Raw genomic sequence first — 26476 nt, forward strand, 5'->3', positions numbered from 1 at the left:
CCGAAAGTTCCTCACAGGAGCTTTAAATACACGCAAAGTCTTGATCATTGCAAGTGAAAGAAAAAAAGCATCAATGGCGGTCGAGGTTGGGGTCAAAGGTTGAAGAGGTGATATTGTGCTTGCTCAGGCCCTTCAGAAACCCTCTGGAGAGGACATTTGTATTCACTGCATAGAGACTAATCAGTGGCTATGATGGCGGCCCTGTTGCTGGGTAGACTTAAACTTGGACATATCTTTGAGATGGATGTGTGAATGACACATTTAACACTCTACTAAGCTGCTAGTGGGCTGTAAACTACATGGCCTGAGGCAGTGGATGGCCTCAGACTGGCAGCCGGGATAGGGGACTAGCACTGAAACATCTGCATAGGGATGCTTAAATAATTACCTCTGGTTGCCACATGGTCCATGGTGTTATTAATGCAATGAGGTGTAAAAGCTGGCCACAAAACTGCCTGAAAACTAAAACAAATGTGATATTTTTTGGGATTCTGTTTTCATTGTTATTAACAATGCCTTCTCTTCCACTCCATCTGTACACAATGATTATTATTGTCTCCTTTGATAACCACACATGCATTTATAACGAGAGGCTGAATGCATTGTTCTGCAATGATGATGATTAGTATTGTGCGGCACAATTACAATATGTTACATCTGTTCTACTGAAAGCATCTATTCAAACAGTGCTATTCAACGGGGACTGGAAACCCAATAGTGGGACAATAGCAGTACCACTTGTACCGCCACTCTTCAATGGAGTACATTATATTTCCCATAAGTGGGAACAAGTTTTGTGTTTGTGCCCCACCTCGCTGCTGTAACAGCAGTTTAAATACTCTGTTGAGATTCAGAGTTCACCGAGTTCGGTGTTTAGGTACAGCACTAGCACTCTCCACTCTCTCTCCTGGTCTAGTAGGCTGGCCGAGGCTCTACTTAGAAGTGAAGTTGTCATTTACACCAGGTCTGCCACAGGACTCCTCCATATGAATTAATCATTTTGTATTTCTTTAGGGTAGTATTTCGTAGCTGCTCATGTTTGAGCTATCCGACATGCTGTCCCTTGCATTCGAGCCAATTCATTCTGATTAGGGTCTGAACACGTCTCAGGACTTGTTTTGCTATTTCATGCCACTCAATAAGAGCCATTAACAGTCAGTAATCCCATTAGAATTCATTAAGAACATGAGCACCCCTGTTCAATTGCTGCCACGGTATAGAAAGGCTACTCTCTGTGATACTTGGATTAAAGCGTTCTTTGATAATTCAAATATTTTAATGTGCTTCAAGCCCATTATCCCCTCTCTTTCCGTCAGATAACTTTCGTTGCTTTTTATCCATTGACAGCCTGTTCCCATTCATCGTGTGATTCAAGACAACAGGGGCAGTGCTTTGAGGTATAAAGGGGCAGAGGCTTTTAGCTCCCTAAAAGCTCCCTTTTCTCCCTCTCTTTGGTGCTCTTCCTCGTTCTCGCTCTCGCTGTTTAACTCCCCTAAAAGCTCCCCTCTCTCGCTCACTCGGGCTTTTCTTTCACCCACTCGCTGTCGACGCCGAGAGAGAGAGAGAGAGAGAGAGAGAGAGAGAGAGAGAGGGAAAGGAATGACAGAACATTGTAACAAAGAACTGCTAATACTGTCAATGGAGGCGAGCGAAAGTGCAGGAAGGAAACAAGAGGTCAGATTTCAGGTTATCGACCAGGCTGGGTGGCATGAGGAGATGTTGGTTTGCCAGACATGAAGAAGCAGAAATAATCCCACCAACACTTTGACGCGAAAGAGATCAGCTCGTTTAAGAACACTGGAGCACATGCTGTACCACTGAAGGTGTTTACATTCACATAAACAATCCTATTGTAAGCAGGGACATCTACTTTTTAATTAAAGTGCTGCTCTGTTTATATTCCGGGATAAGCCTATATCTTATTAATTATGCCAGCTGGGATATGCTTGACGTCAGATATATTCTGAAATGTAAACACAATGTCCTGCCTATTTTTTAGATGTTTTCTTTTGGTCTGATGCATTTCTGGTAGGTCTACAACACGTTGCCAATAAATGAAGATATCCAGAGAGAGCGAGGGCTGCAATTGATGATTATTTTATTACATATTTTCTCCCTCGTTTGCTCTACATCATTTTAAAAATAATGACAAATCCCCATCACAAGTTTTCGCCGCCAAAATAATGTGTCAAAACTGCTTATTAAATCTGACCAGCAGCCAAAAAGCTAAAGTGCTTAATTAATAATGCTGAGAAAACAAGCAAAAAGCAAGCAGCTATGGCTTGTGATTACATATCAAGAGAATATGTAGTTTCTTTCTATGAAAAAAGGGCTAAAACTTTACTTACTGATCACACTGAAATTAATCGTCAATAATCAGTTAACCATATATATATGTATATACACACACTCACCAGGCCACTTCATTAGGTACACCTGCAAAATCTAATATAATCCAATCCAGCTCAGCCATAAGATTAGCTTTTATGTCGCCTGTAGTGTTCAGGCTGTTTTCTAAGCTGTCACAGACGTGTTAATTCAATGATGTTTCAGCATCAAGGTCATAATTGGTGGTGGGGCTGCACTGAGCTGCTTTTTATTCAGAGGTGTTCCTAATACTCCGGCCCCCTCGTGTATGTAAACAGGGAGGACAGAAAATTAGAGACACATCTCAACAGCACCTTTAACTCTGGCATCAGTTATAAACATTGTTGAATTTACACACTTCAGACTGTAATCTTACAGCTAATAACAAACTGAATTGCTGTGGTTGGATCATTGTCAATTTGGTTTGGAAAATGTGGTTATTTGGTGAAAAAACCAAAAAAAACCCAGCCTCCTGTCTAAGCTGATATTAACAGTATTGGTGCGGTTGAAACAGATGGAGATTCTCATTAATTCAAAGTGTTTCAGCTTCATTCAGGAAACCAGAATGCAGGGAGCTCCACTCAAGGACAGTAGAAGCAGAATCACCGGTGGACGGCTTTGAGATTTATGTTTGCCTCTCCTAAATGCACAATGTGGTGTGTTTGGATTATTTTTCTCATCTCGTCTGAAAGCAACGCATAGCTCTGACTTTACGACTTTGACAAGGTGAAGTTGATCGATTGCTTATGTATTTCCTCTGGACAGACATATTTTAAGTCCGGCTTCTGCCGGTCGCATCCTCTAAAGCTGCTGGGGGTGGGGGGGGGGGGCAGTTAAACCGGAGCAATGGTGGCGTGTGGGCGGATGGGGAGGGTGAGGCTGATGAAAGAGCCGGGCAGCGATCAAAGGCGAGAAAATGAAATGGCATTTGACCTTGCTGGATGCCGGCGAGTGACGTGCTGCCACAGAAGTGCAAAGTAGTTTGGGAACCTGTGGGAATCGGGAGAGGGGAGAGATCAGGTCTGCGGGGCGCTCCGGAGGACGGTCCACGTAATTTAACCCTTTCCGTTTCATAACTGATTGAGCAGAGTTCAAAGGTGTAAAGGTGGGGAAAAGTTACTCCCATGACAGAATGAGTCCATTTCAGGTGCAAGAAAATGTCTTATGCGCCACATAGGGAACTATGGGAGAGGTTTAAGTGTGCATTAAAATTTTTGTGATGCTGGGAAGTAATGGGCTTTATGAATTGGCCCCAAAAAAGGAAACCTCAGGAGTAATCACCCTCTAAAACATCACCTACTGTCATCCTGGTCCCAAACCTGTGCTAGATATGCAAATGTCGAATAAGTAATTCAGCTCTTTTGCATTTCCTTGTGCTTGCTCCTGCCACATTGGCAATAATGAGTAACACAAACGATAAGGAATATGTGTCTTTTCCATCAACCATGGCTGCTCCATGAGGATCAGATGCCAGGCTTTAGGACACATAATAGCCGGGGCATTTTGATCAGCAATGTTAAATGTCTGATGGCATTTTTTAGGCTAAACAATTCAGTTAATAAACAATTTTTTTAAATTGATAATATGACGCTGGACTTGGTTGAAGTTCTTGAAGATGTTTCACCTCTCATCTGAAGGCTTCTTCAGCAGCTATTTTAGATTTGGCCTTAGTCTTCAGACGAAAATGCTTTTTCGTTTTAGTCATTTTAACCCTTAATAGTTTTAGTCTTTACTTTTAGGCACAATGTTTTCTCTCTTGACAAAATATGACCCCCGCCCCTTCAGTGTCCCTCTTCGCGTTTGCTTCAGGTAAAATCAAGACTTTAGATTTCAGCAGATCATCCATACAGTAAATGATCGATGTAGACACCTCATCTAAAAGATTATTTTCATCATGGCTTCTCATTTAAACAGTCTGACTGAAGCAGAAAGCCGATGATCGCTCCTTTCTGTGCGGAAGAAGCGTCAAATGACGCGTAAAACACCTGTTTTCTGTGGCCTCGCACAGAGCCTGTGCTCACAACCACCTCCGTGATACCTGTTACCAAGTTACAGGAATGCATTACTTGCATTTTGACTGATTAGACGCAAAATTTTCTCATACAAGTGAATGAGAAAGTGTGTCCAAACTTTTGACTGGTAGTGTGTGTCGTCAGAGTTTTTATGATCAACCATCTATTTTTAGTCTCGTCTTCCTCATAGAAAATAGACCGTTGACGAACTTTTTCCGTCATCATTTTCGAAATTAACACTGTTCTTTAGTTCTAAACTGACGGGTGGACGGAGTAAGACATATAGGCTTACATTTGTAGCTCCGTCCACCAGTTGAATTACCATGACCTGGATGACTGAGACTGGAAGCCTGTGTAGGTCATTAGTATGCTAATAGAAACAAACATCTTGTTTTGTTTCTAAAACCAAAAGATGAGAGGTTATCATCGGCATAGAGGAGAGCTTTGGCATCTCTGCTTAATAAATGACAAAAACAATTATGTGATTATGAAAATTGCTGCTCATTAATTTGCTCTTGAATAGATTAATTGACGAATCATTTCAGTTGCAACAGCTAAACATTATTTACATTTCAAAATGCACTGTAGGTGGAACTCTGTTTTGTTTCACTCGTTAGCTCGTTAGCTTGTCCCTTTTGTTATTCCACCACTCCTCTTACTTCATCCCGTCGCCAACTCTATAAATATCTGTGTATTTAATCATCCAGACGGCACAGATAAAGGTTTGTGGGGAGAAATCTGGATAGATTTTCCAGCACGCTAGGCAGCGTTTCAGCACTGCTGACTTCTCCTCTGTAAATGTCATACAAGCTACATCACAACATGGCTAACATGACAAGACTACAGAGAGGAAACTCTAAAAAGTGTGTCCAAAGCATATCATCTGGCTGTCAGCGTGCTGCGACAAAGGCACAGCTCTTTGCGGGGGAAACAAAGGAAAAAGACAGGCACATTCTCATTCATTAATTAGAGCAGAAGTGGCAGAACGGATCTCACTTCATCGCTGTGGAAGCTGAGGTTGGATGGGCTTTGATATGAGCTGCACTGAGAATCTAATGAGGTTCCTCTAAGAGGTATTAATGCACACATAAATGCACCACTTTTAAATGCAGAATTTATTAAAAGAATAAAGTTCTCATGCCTTTTTCTGCAACTTCTTTTAAGGGGTGCACAAGTGTTGACGAGGGATTTGCGGTGTCTTTGCCGACACTAAAGCCATCTGGTATTACTATACAGGGTCACCTTGTCATTGATCCATGTGAAGCATGTGAAATACCTAGATTGTCTTTCTAAAAGGGAGATTCTGCTCCCTCTAGTACCCCCTAGGATTAGCAAGCGCGAGTGAGATGCGAGCCTTTTCTTTGCACTATCTTTATGACCTCGTCTCAGACTACAGGGAACCAAAGATAGGGAACGGGAGGATACAAGGACAGCTTAGACAAGTAATTTTGCCTTTAATTGCTCGACGCTCCCAGGAGTGATATTGCTTAAGTACTCCAGAAACTGTTGTTGTTTTCTCGCACATAATCTTTGATTATATGAAGGTCAGCATTTTTCTCTAAGCTTCTTATGAGAGAATTTGGAGCAGGTGGATTGCTGAGAGAGATGAGACAATGCTCCCCTGTTGGAGTCGAGAGCGAGAGTGAACTGCCCCTTTCTTCCGGCCACTGCGGAGACTTTGCAAGCTGTCGCGTCCCGGCCATCTTATAAACTATACTCTGTGTGTTTTTTTTCTCTTTGTCGTGCTTAGACCTCATTTCTGAGTCTATATCAATAGCGTCATTATGTGGGGTTTTATCTGGCTAATTAAGGCTTCATCTTTCTGGGCGATCTCTCAGAGGACATGGATTAAGCTCCCCTATCTCTGCACGGAAGCCACGTCGGGGTCGACAAGGCTCGCTCTGCTCTGTGTAGATTGCGGAGGGGAAGGGGGAAAAAAAAGCCTTGACGTGAGGTTGTTTTGGTGAAATTCTGCTAAGAAACGGAGCAGAATATAAATATTGGATGCTGAAAGTGGGAATCAAAGGATTTATTGATGAGCTGTGGTATAGGTTGTGGGAAAATCTATAGCACAGTGCACAACATCTCTCTCATGCCTCAAGGTGCCCCGGATTGTTTTTGTTTTCGCAAGGCTTTTGAAAGCTTACGTACCAGCAATGAGTGTGAAACAAATCCCCATATAACCTACATGCAGTAAATTATACTAAATGCGGGTATGTGTCAGTTGTCCCGCCTATTTTATCAGCAGAAAGCCATTTGAATCGATAACCTCGCCAACCGTAGCGTCTGAACAAGTCATTCACAATCAGTTTGCATGCCTCAACAGGCGCCATTTCGTTTGCATATAGAATCAGGTGATTCATTTGAGTTGGAGTAGGCATCCTGAGTCACTGTTTGCCAGTGCGAGAGCAGCTCTGTGTGAATTTTAAACGCCCTGTTCTGGTCATTATGTTTCAGAGCTGAAAATCCACAGAATAAAGTCATCTCGCATACAAAAGACATAAAGCCAGGATATCCTCGCTGTATGAACGGGGGTTGAACCAAAAGACCCTCGGTGACACGCTGCAGACCTGTCGTTAATTGTTCAGGAGGTGATATCTACCTCGGACTTTCTGAGAGGAGAATAAAACACGGTCTGTTTTGTTGTGCTGCAGAAACACAATCTGCCTCACAGCTTTGGCCGCCTCATTGGCAGCTCTTATAATGCACCTCTGCTGTTTGATAAAGCACTTATGAGACAGTGTTTTTTTTTTGTCTGAGCCCAGGCCGTTGGAGGAGATAAATCCTAAATGGGTAAACTGAAGTGACTTTGCTCCGGCAGTTTTATACACAAGTCTGTACATTTGGGATCCATAAATCGAGAACAGCGCGGGCAGAAAAAGCGCTTCTTTGTGTATTTTTATGCATTGTTTCGAGATGAAATTGCGTCTTGAGTCATGTACTCTGTCACCTTGCTGAAGGTGTGGTTACACAGGCGCCCATTTCACCTCCATGAAATACTCTCCTCTGTCTTAGAATTGGGTTCACCTTCAGGGACGTCCTACAAAAACAAGTATTTGAAAGAACTATGTCATTTAAAAAATGAGAAAAATGACCTGAGGTTGAGGCTGGGAAGTTGGTTTATTGATTGTTTTCTTCTTCTTTGTGGTGAAAACGTGATAGTGGCGAGGTGTGGAGTGGGTTATTTAGAGGTGATCGGGAGGCCTTGGGACACCCAGGACGTGATCGCTGCTATGCCACTGAGTTGGTGCTTGAATAGGAACGGCTGTTGCATTGGATGTCCTGTGAGTGATATTGAACCTATATTATACGGTGGCCGGCAAGGGCAAACGCGCTGCAACAGCCCAAATGATTTTGATAAGAAGAAACGAGCTGCAAATTCAGAAACGATGTAAATTCAAAAACACATGCAAAAGTCCAAAACAAATGCAAAAACGGAAACGCGCTGCAAATGAAAAAAACTGCTGCAAAAAAGCCAAAACAAAAACATTAACATCAAAGACAAAGTCAAAAACACACAAACCCAGAAAACACATGCAAAAGAAAAACGCTGCAAATACAGCCCTCACAACAGAAGTGCTCCAGGCCTGTAGGGGGCGCTCGGTGTGACAGGTTTATTATTAACGGGAGCGAGAGGGAGACGAGACAGTGAATTTATTACTTCTCAGACACACGGCTCCTGATCAACTGATAGCTTTGCGAAAGTATCCGCTGCTAATTGTAGCTGCTGTTAGCCGTGCAGCTTTGCCTTTGCCATCAGTGTGTGAACAGGTGAATGTGACATGTAGTGTTAAAGCACTTTGAATGGTCTGAAGGCGAGAAAAGTCCTGTTCATATACCATTTAAATGGTTAACATACTGAGTGAAACCTGGCCTAGTCAGTCATTAACGAAATAAGTTTGAAATCATAATAACGATTACAGAATATAAACGTTTTAATAAGGAACAAAGTAAACAAAAACATACCGGTGTGTCGCCGCCATTAAACAACTCGGAGGCAATGTAAACCATCCCGAATTTACCCCCTGGGGATCAATAAAGTATTACATTTACAGACATATTATCGGACAAAGATAAGAACTCATCAGCACTCTCTGGTGGACAGAATGTTATAGAAACACTACTTCAAATCATGTTAGGCATTTCTGTCTTTTTACTTCAAGTCCTTTTCAGCTCAAACTCGGTCATTTCCTCAAGCACGTACATACGGACATACAAGTAATGAATGTCCCAAACAATCTCCTCTCTTTCTTTAATCAATGCTTTTCTCCCCTTTAGAAACCAGCAGCCAGCATCTGATTTTCTGCATCGAGGTCACCTCTCTATCAACTAATTACAGCTCATTTCCCTTTAAAGGCCTCACTGCGAGCTGCGGGGCCAGCCAAGCATCGGGGACATTTTCTTCCCCACACTGGGAGGAAAGCCTGTAGATGCCAGTCACAATTAAAGTCAATATGGCCCCGAGCTGCTCCACACTGTGCCCATCACATCACACTCGCTAGCAGCCAATCAGATACGGGCTAAATTATTCATTATGAAATGCGGGCGTGTTTCCGTGTTGACTCCCTTAATTGAGGAAACCAGTGCAGCTTGCGGTGCAGCCTTAGCTATTAAGGCTATATCCTACAGATGTATAGTGATGACTTGGTTGTTCTATAAGCTTGCACCCCACCACCCACTCCCCACCTCAAGCACAAACAGTCCAAGGGCAACTGCCAAATCTACTCACTTCATCCAAGGGGAAAAATATCACTTGCAAATGGGTGAGAAGAGTAATATGTTCAGTCTCCTCCCTCGGAAAATGTTCATTTATCCTCCCACACATTTTTCAAGATTTTCAGTGAGGTTCTCACGTCGAATTTTACAATTTAAACTATCTTAGGCAGTCAGATTATGTCTGGCCCACACTAAAAGATTTTTCAAATCTTAACAGATATTGAAAATGTGAGAGACCCCACTCATGACGATATATAATCATAGATTTAACAGTTTTGCTCCTGTAGTGTGTGGAGAGCAACAATTACGCCAGCAGATTCCATTCACCAACAAACTCTCGTAGTCAAACGAGACTTTAGAGTAAACAAACATGGCGGCCGACTGGCAGGAAGAATTGGCGATGATAGTAATTGGGGTGTACATGTTACTTTATGCTCCTCGTTTGCTTGCGGTTGTTGCGCTTCCTTCTTCAATCAGCTCGCTTCCCCACTGGCACCCCGTTTCGTTCCACGTAATCTCTATATACCTGGGGGGACATGGATTTCCAACTGTTTGAACTATGCTTGTAGTCCGAGTAATATTGACCAATCACCTATCAGCAGGCTGCGGCGTATGCAGGAAAAACAGTCTGTGAGGAGAGCAAAAGCAGGCGAAAGTTTTACTTCTTGCAAATCTGCATCACGATGCAATTTCGGCAAAAGGTAAGACCCCTTAATCAAAGTGAATGTCTTCTCTTTCTTTAACAATGCAGCACGCGGAAAAGGAAGTCTTGACTGGAAGTCGATTATCGCTTACGGCCCGGCACGTTCACCGGTGTCCCCAGAGGCTATATCGTCTCAGACTATAGCCGATGGGATCCGAGATTGCGTTCCACAAGACAATCCACAGACTGTGTGCTCAGCTGTCATCGGGGTTCCCCCCACACGACAGGATAACAGATCGTAAATATTGAACATGTTTAATATTTACGATTTGAAACCGGTGCGGCCACAACGGCCTTCCGAGCAGATTACATCCCTCACACCCCAGGAACATCTGGCAAGATCATCTTTAGAACCATCAATTGAGACTTTGCTTATGATTGGCGGAAGGGGGGAATCAGGCCCCAAACCAGCCTGGTTATCTTGTAGTGTGTACCCCGCTTAAGGCACAATATCGTGGTGAGGGTTGATGTGCTGTCTTGACTGCTATTGCTAGTGAACATATTCAGAATAGACATAATGAGAATATTTTAAACTGGATTTAAAATTGTGCAAAAAAACAAGAAGATGTTGCGTGAAGGTGAAGAAAAGATGGGTGATTACATAAGTGTGTTTTCATGGCTGCTAATCAAAGCAGTGATGGTGGAACCTGTTTATTCGCCTAAGCTGCTTTGCGCTTTGCACAATAGCCTTTGAATTCATTACAATGATAATGTTGAGACGACAGTGCGTCTGCTCCTGATCAGTTGCTGGTGGGTACATTTTGCTAGAGAAGAAAAGGGTTTCTTAATTTTGCATGAAAAGGAATTAAATTACACAGTTCACTGAGGACAAGTGTGTAGCATGAAGTTTAAATGTTATGTGCGCCCTTTTAGGTTGATTTTTTCTTTATATCTGAGCAAAGCAACTTTGAGGAATAAGTATATAAAGTATATTGAAGTTATAATACTGCCTAAGGGTCTGTTTTGTGTGCTGAAGATCTAAAGCAGTGCATAAGTGTCGTGAAAAATTAATTTAACCTTTAATAAACTTGTTTCTGCTACAGAGCTGGTGTAAGTAACTGCATTTTGCTGCTGTTTTTTTGTTGTAAATATCTGCATTATTACGGTCAAGCACACATTTAGGCACAGCTGATGGCCACCTGATTGTAGATGTAGTCAACTTAAGTGATTCATTCCTCCCTTCACTTTGTAGACATGGCAGCTTATCCATGAAATCCTCTGCAGCAGATTTAGAGATGCCTTTTTTTTGCAGTTCATACTGCAGCTTGTTGCTACTTTGAAGAATTGCCTGACGTGGTGACAGATGGCTATTTGCAACATCCATTCCATACGACTTCTATTTAAACACAAGACATACAGTAATTTGGCATGACATCATTTAGGAGCCAACACTCACTATACCATTCCATTACCATCCGAGGCAGCCATATGTAATCGTTCACATACACCTCTAGAGGGCACACCAGAGAGCTCAGGCCGTATGCAACAACCATGTGTGCGGGATGCAAACAACAGGCATGGCGACACTCGAGGAGGTTACTGTTACGTTCACTCGGAGATCACGGCAGAAAAAGCAAATATTTTCCTCCATGCATGGAAATAACGTGTCACACTCCCTCTGCCTTTAAACTGCCCCTACCGTTAATGTGTGTACTGCATCTCCCATACGGTAGCGTAAATTTTCCAAACAGACGCAGTGAATGCGTGGCAGCCATCATACGCACACGAATGCGTAGTTTAAAGCAAGTATATCTCTGGCTTGTGAAACCTGCTCCATGAATAGATACGATTGGCCCGGCCCTAAATCAGACCAGACTGAAATATCTGCCAGAGCAAATGAAACATGACTTTGCAGATTTGTCTGGTTCCCATGCTACCTAACTCTGAGAGATAGATATAGGGCTGAAAACTGGTTAAATATACCTCAACATACATTTTTCAGTCAAGTAAATGTTGCAAATGCAAATTGTGAAACTAACCAGCTCATCTGAGGTTAAGAGAGAGATCTGTAAATAGTTATTTTTGCTAAAGATGTTCCACTTTGATGTCAGAGAAAAGCAACCAGTCTTCACATTTAATGAATCCAGAATGAGCTAATAATTGATATATTTGCTTGACAGATCACTCACTAGATTAATAATTAAAGTTGTTGATAAAAAATAAATAGACTAATCTTAATTGGTAGACGCAGTGTCTTTAAACATGTCTGACCTTGTGCCATTTTACCCTTTTTTGACCCTTTTTTAAAAGTGACTGAAACAAAGTTTGTGATTCAAAGCTTGTATAAAACAGCATGAGCAGCTGAGTGAATAAAAAAAACACTTGCTTGGCCCGTTGCTTGAAACAGACTGTCTTAAAGCACCTCATGGGGCCTTGTTAGTGCTGGCCTTTCTATCTTGCAAACTAAACAAACTAGAAGAAGCCAGGTTTCATCCCACACGCTGAAACACTCATCCAAGACCAGTATCCAGTATAAAATCACAAGTATAAGCCCTGTGACCTTCAGCTTACATTCCCTGCCATGGCTGCAGTGTTTTCACTTCTGCCAGCGTAGCAGCAAGCGGTGCTCCGGAGCACTGAAGGGTGGCATATCCTGCGGTGTTCGGAGAAGAGTCCATGTGTAACCGTGTGCCCCCCGGACATAATCGGCTCATGTCTTGACGGCTCTGTCAGCAAGTTGTCCTCATCCAGAAGTTCAGGCCTCAGTGGGGGGGCGCAGCATTATGGGACGAGGCCATGCAAGGAGATAAAAAGTGAGACACAACTCACCATTAATCCCTGAAGACTGGGCGCTGAATGCTTAATGTAGTGAACAAAAAAAACAAGACAGCGCTCCAATTTATTTCTTAATATTGCCATACACAGACAAACAGCATCTCTGCGTGTGTGTGTGTGTGTGTGTGTTGGGAGCCGCCACACCTTTAAAGGATTTTCTCTCAGCCTCAGGGAGAATAAGGGAACGGCCGTTCCAGCAGCTCTCTCCTGGGGACCTCAATCTTTCACAATCTAGCTGTTCTGCTTTCTTACTTTCTGCTCCCAAACACTCCAAATGTACTGCAGCTACCACAGAACACACAGTCACATTTTACCTACTTTGTGGTGCAAAGCTCCGGACAGTCTAATACTTTGATTAGCGACCAATTACCTGCAAAGCCGATGACATCCAATCATCGGCTCCCTGTCTGTACTACTAATTAGCAACTGATGGCGAGCTAATATGCTAAGTGAACATGGCAGAGTAAAGAGAGAGAGAGCAAACCTGGTAAACATCAGCATTTGCCATTTCTGATGTTAGCATGCTAGCATTCTGATGTTAGCAACTTAGCATTCTTTTTTTTTTTTAGCATTTTGCCTTTATTATGTAGGAAAGCTGAAGAGAGACAGGAAATGTGGGGAATAGAGAGTTGGGGAAGACGTGCACCAATGATCGGCAGACCGGGACTCGAGCCTGCGATCAGTGCATTGAGGACTGCAGCCTCTAGACACAGGGCGCCTGCTCTACCAACTGAGCTAAACCAGCGCCCGGCATGTTAGCATTTAGCTCAAAGCACAGATGTTGCAAAGCCACAAGCTGCGAGACTGTCACACAGAAGAAACAGGTTGTGCAGAAACATTTTTAAAAGCATCATATTTTTTTCACTTCGCTGTTTAGATACTCGACCGTCACTTTTGACTTGCACGGCAAAAACTGAGCTTAATATCAATCAAAGCCGAGGTCAGAACTTTTGTCCAATAATGTTAAAGGCACTTTGATGAAATCTGATTAAGGTCGTATCCGCAGAGATAGTACGACGTGCCCTTAGAGCTCGGAGATAAATCCATATAAAAATGATATTAGGTAATATTGGCTATTAAGTTTGATCAAGGTTACTTATTGTCTGTCCTTATGATGTAGACTGCATTACAGTAAGGTTTCACACAGGAACACCTGTGTGGCTCTTATATCCACGCTGCTAAGGAGGTTTTTTCCTGCCGTACACACTTAGTTTAGGTGTAATATCATTAATGTTCTATACACAAGATGGCTATTATATAACAGATATAATCAGAAAAGTACATTTAAATTCCATGTGAACACACAAAGTTGGCTCCCTTCACAGAAACGAATTCATTTTTTGTAGTAGAAGGAGAATTGTTGAAGCAGTGTTCCTTTCACTGATGGATTACGGTGATGTGATTTATAGGCATGCTGCAGTTTCTACTCTTCAGCCCCTGGACTCTGTCTATCACTCTGCCCTGAGATTCATAACTGGTGATAGATATGGAGCTCATCATTGTGTCCTCTAAGAGAAGGTTGGTTTGCCTTCTCTTGCAGAGAGGCGCAATGAACACTGGTGTTCAACTTCAACTTTAACTTTATTGTCCCCGAGGGGAAATTTGTTTTGCAGCCAAGTAAGACAAAACACATTTAGAAAACACAGACACAAACATAAATAGTTGAACAGAGTCGACATATGAATTTAGTAATTTTACGGCCTGAGTGATAAAAGAATTCCTCATCCTGTCGGACTTTGCCATTGGTAGACTAAATCTCCTGCCGGAGGGCAGTTAGCTCTAATTCAACGTGGAGAGGTTGTCGCTGACACTGTAAGATGTCTCGAGCCAGAGAAGTTATTCTCTTGGAAAAGGTGTGAGACAGATCAGGTGATTTTATGCCAATGATTTTACTGGCAACTTTTAGGATCCATTGTAACCTGTTCTCGTTCCCTAATGAGCCCAAACTAGGAGATTATGGCAAAGCTGAGACTCTACCATGGAGGAGTAGAAGAGATTCATCAGTCTGCTGCACACCCCAAACCAGCTCAGTTTCCGGAGGAAGACTAGTCTCCGCTGTGCTTTTTTACTGCATCTGTATTTTCTTTAAATACCTTATAGTTAAGCTACCTCCTTTCATCACAAACTTGTTGGGTTGGAATTTCGGAACCGACATGACTCATTCCACTGATTCTTAAAGTCCCTCGAGCTCGCACTGAACTTGGAAAATCAGCATTTTCCGTTGATGCCCTTCAACACACTCTAAAGATTAAAGTTCTTCCCTCTCTTGCAGAGTTTAGGACTTTGATTTCTAGCAACTGTGTGTGAAATTGTAACCGTTTTAATTGATATTCATTGATCTATTGTTATTGTTCTTTTTGCTGTTTTAATGTGCCTGTAATCTCGACTGCACTGGTAATGAGGGACACCTCAATGTCCCTCTGAGAATAGATAAAGGTTTTAAATGAAATAAAAACATAGTTTCAGTAAAATATCTTTGTGAAAAAGTAATCAGGGTGTAATATTAACATAGAACTGTAGTATTATTTGTCAAATCACACACAGCATTAACATAGTTACCACTTATCGTTTGCTTTGATCATGAAATTACATGGGATTTCTGTGTTATTTCTCGACACAAAGTATTGGCAGGAGCCTTTTTTTCTGCTTTTGGATGTTCTGGAAGCAGTTTGGCTTCTCATTAGTGAGTTCTGATCGGAGTCCTTCCAAAATTACGGATCCTCTTAAGAAAAGTCGGACATTATTGAGGCCGTTTCCTCTTTGAAAACAGAACTCCTAAGAAACCAACCAATTAATGGTGATTCTGGGAACAGGGCTGGGGAGACGGTGCTAATGAGCGAATGATGGAACATGAAGGAAAGACACGGATTCCCTCTGTCATGCGTAGCAACCGAGCACAAATGGAAAATGAAAAACTGACTTTCAGAGATTTAACAAACAAGAATTAGTAAACTACTGAACTCTGCACGTACCCAGTATAAATAATGACACACTATTAATGCCAATGTGTAGGCTTTAATTAGAAACTTACATGGGAGCAAACATATCCTCTTGATCGGGGAAAAGAGATTTCTGTCCAATTTGTTTAATCAGTGTTTCAGGGTTTGAAAATAATGATCAAAACACACGACGAATACAAAGGCGCAATTTAACCTGTGACCATTACAACGCCAATAATAACACAAGTCATTGATTTCTTTCCCTGCCACCAACAACACTCAATAAGGTCAGCGGGAAGGGTCAACAGCCCCTAAAGCTGGAGGGATTCAATGTCTAAAGGCTGGAGGACCCTTAAATAATGGGAGAATAAAAGACGAACAGCATCCCCCTCTGTGTCACAAAACCTACATTAACACAGCTGAAGTCGTGGTACATTAATCCTTTCCTAAACTAAATCTTACAAGCGCAGCATTTAGATTGGTAGCCAACATGGCCAACTTTTTGGACAAGGAACTGTAATGTGATCCACCACATAACTATCAATGAAGGTTGGCAAAATCTGAAAGTCTACTACACTCTTCTTTTAATGCACTTATCCTGAAGGCCAACGACTCGTGATGCCGTCTTTATCGCCCTAAAATATCCTTTACAGGTAAATGAGTTCTTGGCTGTATCAGTAAGGACAGCACCTGCACAGATTTAGCGAATTACCCATGAGGAGGTGAAGTTCAGTAGGGCGATAATCAGAAAATGACCCCTTAAGGAGGTGAAGTTCAGGAGGAACATGTTGACAGGTTCGGTGGCAAAGTTTTCATGGGGACAACAGCTGGCCACTGTTGGAATTCTGCACCTTGTTGCACAAACCAGCTTCTTCGCCTGGATTAGGGCTTTGCTGTCCATCTGTCGGGCGTCGGCTTACATTTAAGCCCTGCCATTTCACAGGCCCAGCACCAGCCAGCAATCCCACCAGGCAGCTTAGCTTCTCAATGACACAAGGGTAACCTTTCTCTGGAAATTCAGCTCTGCGATATTAGAGCACTGTGAAAGTGATCTTACTTGAGGAGCTAAAGGTCACACACTCCTGGTTAAGATAGATTTATCCAAAGTACGCCTGTCAATATACATGTTCTGTGCCATAACTCCAAGCTGCTACTTACTGCGAGGAATTGAACCAACCTTAAGAAGCAGTTCCCAACTGTTTTTACAGCACACAATATTGAACATTATTTTTCAAATTATGACAAATATGTAATGTAGGTTGAAAGTAGATAAAAAGTACAGCCTAATGTGAATTTATTGCAGCTTCTTAAGGCGGATATATGGGAAAGTAGCATCTAATTATTGGAGGATAGACTATTGTCATCATGCAAAAAGTACATCACATACAATTCTGCAGCATGCTTTGTCCATTCAGGATTAGCTTGGCTGCTGACTAAGCAGTCTATAGAGGAGTGGGCTTTAAAAGCTTTTAACACTTTGTGCTGCAGATAACGTCCGCATCATCTCAGGGATTTCCCACAAGCTTACAGGTATTTAACTATGGTATTTAAGGCTCTGAAATGATGTCTCGTGACAGGTAAACCAAAGCTTTGGGCAACAGTTAAGTCTTAACAATAGCCCTCCCCGCACGCTTGATTGTGCTCACTGTGGAGAATTTAATGGAAAGCGACAGCCCCATTCAGACACATGGAACAAGATTAAGAAGGGTGATAGCATGTTGTTTGTGAAGGCTAAGTGGACAGACAGAGTTAGAACAACTTACTACAAGTAATGAAGTAGTAAAGGGGCCATATCTTTATGATGGATATTCTCATATTTTCATAGAGTTTATTGTTCACAGTGAAAACTGCATAATTCCGTATATTTCCAGAATTACATGTTTAAAAAGGTCGCCTCTGAAATGGGCCGTTCAGAACAGCTGCAGGTTTCTACGTAGAACCTTGCTTTGGCTGAAATCGACCAATCGTCATTCACCGTCATTCACCTCAGGCTGCCTTCTTGCACTAGCTTGTAGTCAAGTCATCAAGATTGTAAACTTACCATTCTGATACCTCCTGGCGATTCTGGCTCGAACATATAAGGCTGAATAATCAATCCTAGAGCAGCCATGTTGTCTACAACTTTGGAGTGACAGTGCAGTGCGGCCGCTCCCCCACGTGGGATTGCACACGGCTATAAGGTCACTCCAAATACTGTCAGCCAATCGTGGCTAAGGTCTGACTTTTGAACAGCAAAACGTCTTGCTCGTTTCAGGAGGAAAGAGAGGCTCTGAAAAATACATTTAAATACGTATACCCTTTTGAAACGAAAAACTTTACCAACGTGACTCAAAAACACATTAGAGTAATAGAAAATTGATTGCATAGCTAAAATATGTCCCCTTTAAATACAATGAGTCAGTCTGATATTAACAGTTAGCCTGTGTATGCAAACTCTTTGGACTTAAGCAAAAGTGCAGAAAATAAAAACTCTTGTCAGATAATGAACATTTTTTTCTGATTAGATTGAAATCCAATTTGATTTTTTATTGGACAGTAGCCTCAAAACATGGAAATGTTATGAGAAAATCCAGCTGAAGTGGGTTTAGTCAAACCCTCATGTGGCCAATATTTATTTGAGACTTGGAAGCTCAGAATTAAAAACTTTCCAATAAACTTGCCTGAGACGAGGTGTAAAAATTAACCACCACAGAGAGCCAGAGTTATTTTATGCAAAGGGATGTTAAAAATCGTACTTATTGACCGTATGATTGTACCTGCACTGATGAGATGTCTACTTGTATGCCGCTCTTTTGTAATAGGAGCGCGGGGCACCATCCACTTCCTGCTCTGCGGCAACATCTTCAGCGTCCCCCGTGGATTCTGTCATAAATGCATTAATCTCACAATTCATTGATCCAGTTATTACTGGTCTTGGACATGCGGGTCCTCATTTATTGAGCGCTGTTGTCTTCCTTCCCCTCGACCGCATTCATCCCTTGGAGAAGCACGCCCCTTCTCACTTCACCTCAATTTATGTAATTCTCTGGGAGCTCACTGGAGTGCTGATTGGAATGAAGAAGTGCATTCAGACTAAATGCCTGCTAGCGAATGATAACACCAGATCATTAACAAAACCGAGCTGCAAATGTTTACCCGGTAATGTCATTCTTCATCTTAATGGTTCCCTGTCTTTCCTGGTTTCCCTGCATATTTGCAGCCAAAGCCACATGCAATAAATGTCTAAGCTACCCTGTCATGAAAGATACATGGGCAACCAATTTGAAGGAATGACTGCAAAAGCTTTAGCAACATTGTCTCTTCCTAATGGAGCTTGTAAAATATTCAGATGTGGTTTGATTGAGTAATCAAGCGCTCGGTTATGTTGTGGGGATTTTGAACCGGCCTACAGGAGTGCGAGGACTCATTAAGAAGCCTGACTGGGATCTATAACCTGCTGAAGTTGCAGTCATGGAGCTTTACCAACAGGGGATTATGATTTGATCACTTTCCTGATTGGGTTTCAGAGTCAGTGGTAATAGAGTTGGACATAATAGCATCTCATTGAATGATATCCAATACGCGATAGCCACATGATAGAGGGTGACAGATGGAATTGAGCTGGTGATAAGGCCACTCCTGTTCCTACAGTGTCTCAGCCCCACACCACTCCATCTCACCACACTCAGCACTGACTTGATCAATGTAGGTTAAGGAGTTAGAATGACTAAGTATGACTGGAGGCAGTCAGCACAGCAGGTTGCCGTGCAGGTCTCTGATCTCAAACGAGCGTAGCATCATCTCTGCCTGTTCTGAAATCACTTGGTTTCACTTGATTACAGATGGTATCATCAAATCCCCCGAACTGAACTTTGACCTCAAAGGGAATAAAATGAAATTGAGTTCAGTAAATGTAACCCATAAAGCCCCCATTTGTCTCACGCTCAGTTGTCCATTGGGTGCGAATCAGTGATTAGTGGTCATCACAATGGTGGGAACATAACTAACTGTCAACCATAATATCACAGATTTTTTCCCACTCATCTCAACAGTCTCAATCTGTCACATGTACTATGGTCCATGAAATCTGCCCAAGCACAAAAGGTTGCATTCTCCTCCTTCACAAACCTCGTGTGAATCAGGAAGAAGCACCATGTGACCAGTAAGCAATCAACTGTTGGGACAAATTTAGAGCATGAGATGAAACTGCGTACCGCTAGCTAAATTCTATGCTTTTTGACAGCCATCACACATAGACAAGAGTCCCCTGGAGACATGTCTTGATGAGTGCAAATTAAATGTGAAGGATTTGTTTCTGGGATTTTTTTCTTTCTTTCATCATGTCAAAGAATTACAAACCGACTGCACGTGTTTGACCGTAAATAACATCCATTAAGTGTCGATTAGATTAATCATTAAATCTATCCTCTTTGAGACCATCTGCTTTTTTATTTCTGGAACCCTTCAAACAACTGTTTAAATTATAGCAGAAATACTGCTTCCTCTATACTGTAAATGGTACCAGCATGATGCTGTTTTCATATAACTTTAAATTTTAAAATTATATCATCAATTGTTAATAGCACTGAAAAGGGGTGGAGGCATTCCAACAGATGGCATTGAAATTAAATATGGTGAGGTTTCTTTTGCTCTTAAGCCCTGTTTTTATCTCTCAGTATCCAATTACCTGCAAGTGTATGGTCTATATTTTATCCTAAAAGATAGCGTGAGCCGAGTGTCAGCCACAGCACATACGTCACGCTTGCCACCATCCGTCTTAGACCGGTCCTCCTGCTACTGCTGCTCTACACCCCGACTGTGTTTTTTTCAACTCATTCAGCAAATTCAGGCTGGAGGTTAGAAGAAATGAGGAGAGGTGAGGGGGGGGGGGGGGAGACTTTATGGTGCCAGAATAAACCACAGATGTGCTCAGCATATGTGTCTGTGACACAGCATGAATTAGATTACCATGTGAAAAATGCTGCTAATTCCTCTTGAAGCTGTGGCCCCCTTAGGTTACATCAGGGAGATAGCATTGATTGAATGATTGTCTGCAAGGTGTTCAGTGGAAATGGTGCGCAGCATTCCAAACACAAATGAGAGAGCAGAGAAAGATGGAGATTACAAAAAATATTCGGCCTTTGATTTTCCAAGAAGGGGTCAGTACTTCCCCTTCTATGTCACAAGTACGTTTGACAAAAGGCTGTGCTTTCACGACGGCTTTTTGCATTGGAAATGCCTTTTTAAACGCTGTGCTGAAATTGAATGATGCAGGATTCAAAACTGTCAGCACTCTCAATTATGCATGAACATACCTTATTCCTCATAACCGCCCACCTCTATTCATCTTGAATCTGTGTCATGAATATTGCAGCACGATTCATACTCTTCTGTTCTGTTAGGAACTGTGTCACACAAAGATGGCATCCTTTTTGCACTGATGATTGTTGAACTAACCATGCTGCAGAAAAATAGACATATTGACCAATTCAGGTTAATAATGCTGCTGAAATACATCTGCTTCCTACATGATGTTAAATTACTAAATTTGGCAGAGAACAGCATATGTAAATACCAGCCCATAGATTAGGTATATCAGCCATAACATAGAACCTCATTCGACTTTTATTGTCCTTGCTGGAACCATTTTTTGGGGATATTTGTAGGATATTTTTGGGTATTCTGAATCATCAGTGTCAGTTGTGTGAATTTCACGTTACTAAATGTTTTCTTTTGTCTCTTTGTCTCCCCAGGTAACCGATAAGATGGTGGCCAGGGAAGCGACTGGGCACAGCTACCTGGTGGTTTGCTGGCAGCCCATTCTGATCCTGATGCTGGGCACCGTGCTGTCTGGCTCCACCACAGGCTGTCCATCCCGCTGTGAGTGCAATGTTCAAGAGCGCTCTGTGATGTGCCACCGCAAGAAGCTCATGACAGTTCCTGAGGGCATTCCCGCAGAAACAAAACTGCTGGACCTCAGCAAGAACCGCATAAGATCCATCAACCCAGACGAGTTTGCTACCTTTCCGAGCCTTGAACACCTGGAGCTCAGTGAAAACACCATCTCCTCGATTGAACCCGGAGCTTTCAACAACCTTTACGGCTTGCGGACATTGGGACTGCGTAGCAACAAACTCAAGCTGATCCAGCTCGGTGTCTTCACGGGCCTGAGCAATCTCACGCAGCTGGACATAAGTGAGAACAAAATCGTCATCCTGTTGGACTACATGTTCCAGGATTTGTACAACCTCCGGTCTTTAGAGGTGGGCGACAACGACCTGGTTTTCATCTCCCACCGGGCTTTTCATGGCCTGAGCAGCCTTGAGCACCTAAGTCTTGAGAAGTGCAACTTGTCCTCTGTGCCAACAGAGGCTTTTACCCACCTCCACAGTCTGATCACTCTCAGGCTGCGTCTACTCAATATCAATGTAATACGGGATTACTCCTTTAAACGGCTCTATCGACTGAAAGTGTTGGAAATAGCCAATTGGCCATATTTGGATACCATGACCCCAAATTGCTTGTATGGATTAAATCTCACCTCCCTGACCATTGCAAATGCCAACCTGACCACGATTCCCTATGTGGCCCTGCGGCACTTGGTTTATTTGCGCTTTCTCAATCTGTCATATAACCCTATTCACACCATTGAGGGGAATAAGCTCCATGATCTTCTTCGCCTGCAGGAATTTCACCTGGTAGGAGGCAGGCTGGCAATGATTGAGCCCTACTCTTTCCGTGGTCTCAACTATCTGAAGATTCTTAATGTGTCCGGGAACTCTCTAAGCACTTTAGAGGAGTCTGCTTTCCATTCAGTTGGGAACCTGGAAACCCTTGCTTTGTATGATAATCCCCTGGCCTGTGACTGCCGACTGTTATGGGTTTTCAGACGACGGTGGAGACTGAACTTCAACAAGCAGCAGCCTACCTGTGCCTCCCCTGAGTTTGTCCAAGGCAAAGAATTTAAAGACTTCCCTGATGTTCTGCAGCCTAACTACTTCACGTGTCGCAAGTCTAGGATTAGGGATCGCAAACCCCAGCAGAAATTTGTTGACGAGGGAGCCATTGTTCATTTTGCTTGCCAAGCAGATGGAGATCCTGCTCCAGTGATAATGTGGCTATCCCCGCAGAAAAAGTTCATCACCACCAAGACGATTGGAAGGCTCTCCGTGTTGCAAGACGGCACCCTTGAGGTGCGCTATGCCCAGATTCAAGACAATGGTACATATGTATGTATAGCTAGCAACGCTGGCGGAAATGACACCTCTCTTGCTCACCTGCACATTCATAGCTATTCACCTGATTGGCCCCACCAGCCCAACAAGACTTTTGCCTTCATCTCCAACCAGCCGGCAGAAACTGGTTCTAACGGTACAAGAGCCAACGTTCCTTTCCCCTTTGATATAAAGACGTTGATCATTGCAACCACCATGGGCTTCATCTCCTTTCTTGGGGTTGTCTTATTTTGCCTGGTGCTGCTCTTCCTTTGGAGCAGAGGTAAAGGCAATACTAAGCACAACATTGAAATTGAGTATGTGCCACGGAAATCGGACGCTGGCATGAGCAGCAGCACAGCGGATGCTCCTCGCAAGTTTAACATGAAAATGATCTGAGGGAGCTGTGGAATTTACGAATTTTGAACTTAAAAATAAGACAAGTGGAAAAGAAGATATTTCTTTTCTCTCTTACAAACCTGTGGATCCTGGTCTGTTAACATAGAGTAAAATGTTTTTTTCCTGACTGAACACTAGGGAGGAGGGCAGTTCCTGACTTTCACAACTGAGAGGGAATGAAAGTACACCCAGTGCTACAGGGCATTGGTGGTTTCTACGAGGCCTGCAAGGGCATTAATTGAAAGTCAAGATTTGTCATAAGCAGTTCATATTCCTGTGGATTTATACTGGGAAAAATATATCAGAAAAGAAAAACACTTCAAGCCACCAGATTCGAGGGGCAGATCATATTTTTGGCCATTGCTGTTTTTGTCTGTATTTTTAATTTAGTGTTGTTTTTTTTTTATTTCCAATGTTAGATATCAAGTTATGAATGAGATTTATATGGGTTGATGAGCACATGTATAGAACATTGATGCATTTCAAATACATCATCAATACAATACATCAGTGTTATTATTGTGAATGCAACGTGCTACATATGGTCTTTTTTCTTTCCAACAGTGGTGATCGTTCTGTAATCCATTAGCTCTATATCTGTGTCACAGCATCCAATGAAAATGATTGAATGAGTATGCCCTGGAAATTAGCATAAACACATAGCATAGCCTACAGGGCATAATGCTATTATGGGAAACAAAGCATTACTTGAATGTCACAGCAGCTAATTCATAGTCATTCTTTTGACCAAGAGAGTACAATGAACTGTACTCTCAAACAGTTTACATTCATCATTATGTGACCTAAAAAATTATATGAAAAGCGCTCTTAAAAAAGCAGATTCAGTGATATAGGGATACTTCAGTACACATTTAATATAGATACCATTTGGCAACAATGCACTGTAAAAATAGGCTAATTGGTATGTAAGAATAGTGCATTAGTAGAAAGTTAAACATAACAATATTTAGTTTTGAAAAGTAGGGAAACCTGTTGTTAAATGTGGCTCCTAATACGGGATGTTAGCTTTGGGGAAATGCTCTGATGGAGCTTTATGAGCCCAGTAAATGATATCAGTATCAGTGTCACTCATCCCTAATTTTCAGAAGGAACCCAGATTGTGCACAGATGGACCGAGGGCATGATACAGAAGGGGATGTGGCAATGTTGTTGATATGATGCTCTGTACCAACAATAAATGCAGCATCTCGAATGGTGGGTATTGGCACCTTGATACTATAAGCGCGCATCCCTGACTTTTTAAATCACATTTCAAAAGCGTATATGTAATGGTATTATTTTGTGCTCAACAAGATTGTGAGAAATAAAACTGTGGTGCTCATGTTTTTGGATACAATGTGCTCCTCAAGCTGTAGAATATTTCTTTCATTGTTGGTTGTTTTTTTTCTTGTTTGTTTTACAAAATCAATGATTTATTTATGCCGATGCTCCCCCCCCCCCCATTAAAGCCATGGAAATATTTCCTTCCAGGATCATTTACAGGTTTGCTATCCCCCAGAAATGTTCAGTGTTTGTCAGGGGAAAAAAGAACTGCGCTTATTATGCTCCCAGTTGGCCTGCATATAAAATCTGAGGTTACAGCCTTACCTTTTCAAGTACACACTGTGGACAGCTGGGCTTTACAAACGTGTGTGAGGATAAAGGCTACGTTACTTATGATGGATGACATTACAGACAGCGACACAGTGATGGGCTGGAAGTATGGACAGAATATGCAGATGGTTGGAGTGACACAGATGGTTTCACCCATGGAGCAATCTGAAGCAGCTTTGGTGTAATCCGTTTTGCATAAAGGAAAAAAAAAACACTGGATATGGCTCATGGTTCTCCCTCTTGCTGATTATGAATGCTCTCTTCGTTCAAAGTGTGGCTACTGTACCTAGCCTTTTTTGGTCCCGAGTGATCCCGGGATTCTGTTTTTCATTTCTGGTTCAATTTTTTTTCATTTGACCCTGGTCTATATTGACTATGTAGTCCAAGCCAACTTTTTACTAAAAAAAAAAAAAGGTACTAAAAAGAAATCTATGGAAAATACATTCAAATTGTTCTGTGCAATAAAGGTAATATGCAGATTTTTTTTTTTTTAATTAACAAAATTTTGTTGATGTTGAATTGTTGAGAATATGGTATGTTGTATTAAACAATCTATGGACTTTTTTAAACACATGATGGTCCTATCTTGATTTTGAATTTGTGTTTTTCAAGGTTCAAGGTTTCAAGTGCTGAATAATTAGGGTTTAGATAACATCGGTTCACACCAATGACACAACGATTATCCCAGTTTTCCAGGTGTCGGGATTACTGACTAAAAACTCTTCTACTACTCGTCACTATTGTAAAATTGTTAATTATTCCACTGGACAATGTAAAAAAACATTTGATCAGGTTACAATATCTTCATCAATATCAAAGCAAAATATAGTAAAATACCGTTTAATGATTTTCCAGCCAAATAAAAGCTTCAGTCGAGCTCAACATGTATCAGTGACCAAATGAGCAATTTAATGTTTTACTCATTTGACTGAAAACCTCATTAAATGAAGACGCAGACTGCACGGTAATTTATCATCATATGTTTCAGCACTAATTACTTGTTTATGGGGGCATTGGTAGTTCACTTGTTCAATGGCCTGGCCTCCCAATATTAATTAACGACCATTAGTAAAGGATCACAGACTTTAGGATATGTATAGGGAATATTATTTATAGATGCTTTACATTTGTAATATCAAAGAGAGAGTATTAGTAAAGTTATAACTGAATGAACTTGAAACAAAAAAAAACAGTTGTTTCAGTAATAAAGACGTTTTATTAGAGGATGTCTCTCAGCGTGAAATGGGGAAATTAGGTTACCCTTTGAAGGTTATGGGAAATGACCAGGGATACGACTACAGCCTAGTTTCATAAAACATGGTGCTACTCTGAATTAAGTTTGGATCTCTGTCCCATTCCTTTTTATTCCACATCTTTGGTTGGGACTCCACGGGGACTTTTGACGTTCTCCCCCCCGCCTCAAGCTGTATCAAAGCACGCTCATTTATCTTCTGACTTGAAAACAGACAGGCAGAAAGGAAAAGGAGAGAAGCTATTCTTGAGGCCTCAGAGCCCTGGGGAGTAATGGAGACATCCATTCTTTTCATTCCTCAGATATTAGATCTGTGCTTAAAATTCTAGGTCAGGAACAAGCTGATGGATTCTGACACTCTGCGACAAGTCGCCGCTCCTCAACTGAGCATGAAAACACCAACACACCTCTGGGTGTTCCTTGCACTCATTCAAATCCATGTGCTTAATGACATCTGGGAAACAATGCGTGTAAGCAAACAGAAGTGTGAATTTGCTGTTGGCGGT

The 26476-nt window shown here is 42.0% G+C and overlaps 1 protein-coding gene across 2 annotated transcripts in view; it reads left to right on the top strand.

Moving 5' to 3' along the window:
• The window catches only part of lingo1a (leucine rich repeat and Ig domain containing 1a), a 78604-nt gene extending 53322 nt beyond the window's left edge, over nt 1-25282 (top strand). For both annotated transcript variants that reach the window (XM_069686927.1, XM_069686926.1), the window contains exon 2: nt 21245-25282. In XM_069686927.1, coding sequence (XP_069543028.1) covers nt 21257-23104 — 1848 coding nt within the window. In that variant the 5' untranslated portion in view covers nt 21245-21256 and the 3' untranslated portion in view covers nt 23105-25282. The remainder of the gene's footprint in view (nt 1-21244) is intronic.
• Nucleotides 25283-26476: the final 1194 nt, after the last annotated feature.

This window comes from Semicossyphus pulcher, unplaced genomic scaffold (assembly GCF_022749685.1).
Source record: "Semicossyphus pulcher isolate SPU_LCO1_2020_fin unplaced genomic scaffold, fSemPul1.0.p SCAF_8, whole genome shotgun sequence".
Lineage (NCBI taxonomy): Eukaryota > Metazoa > Chordata > Actinopteri > Labriformes > Labridae > Semicossyphus > Semicossyphus pulcher.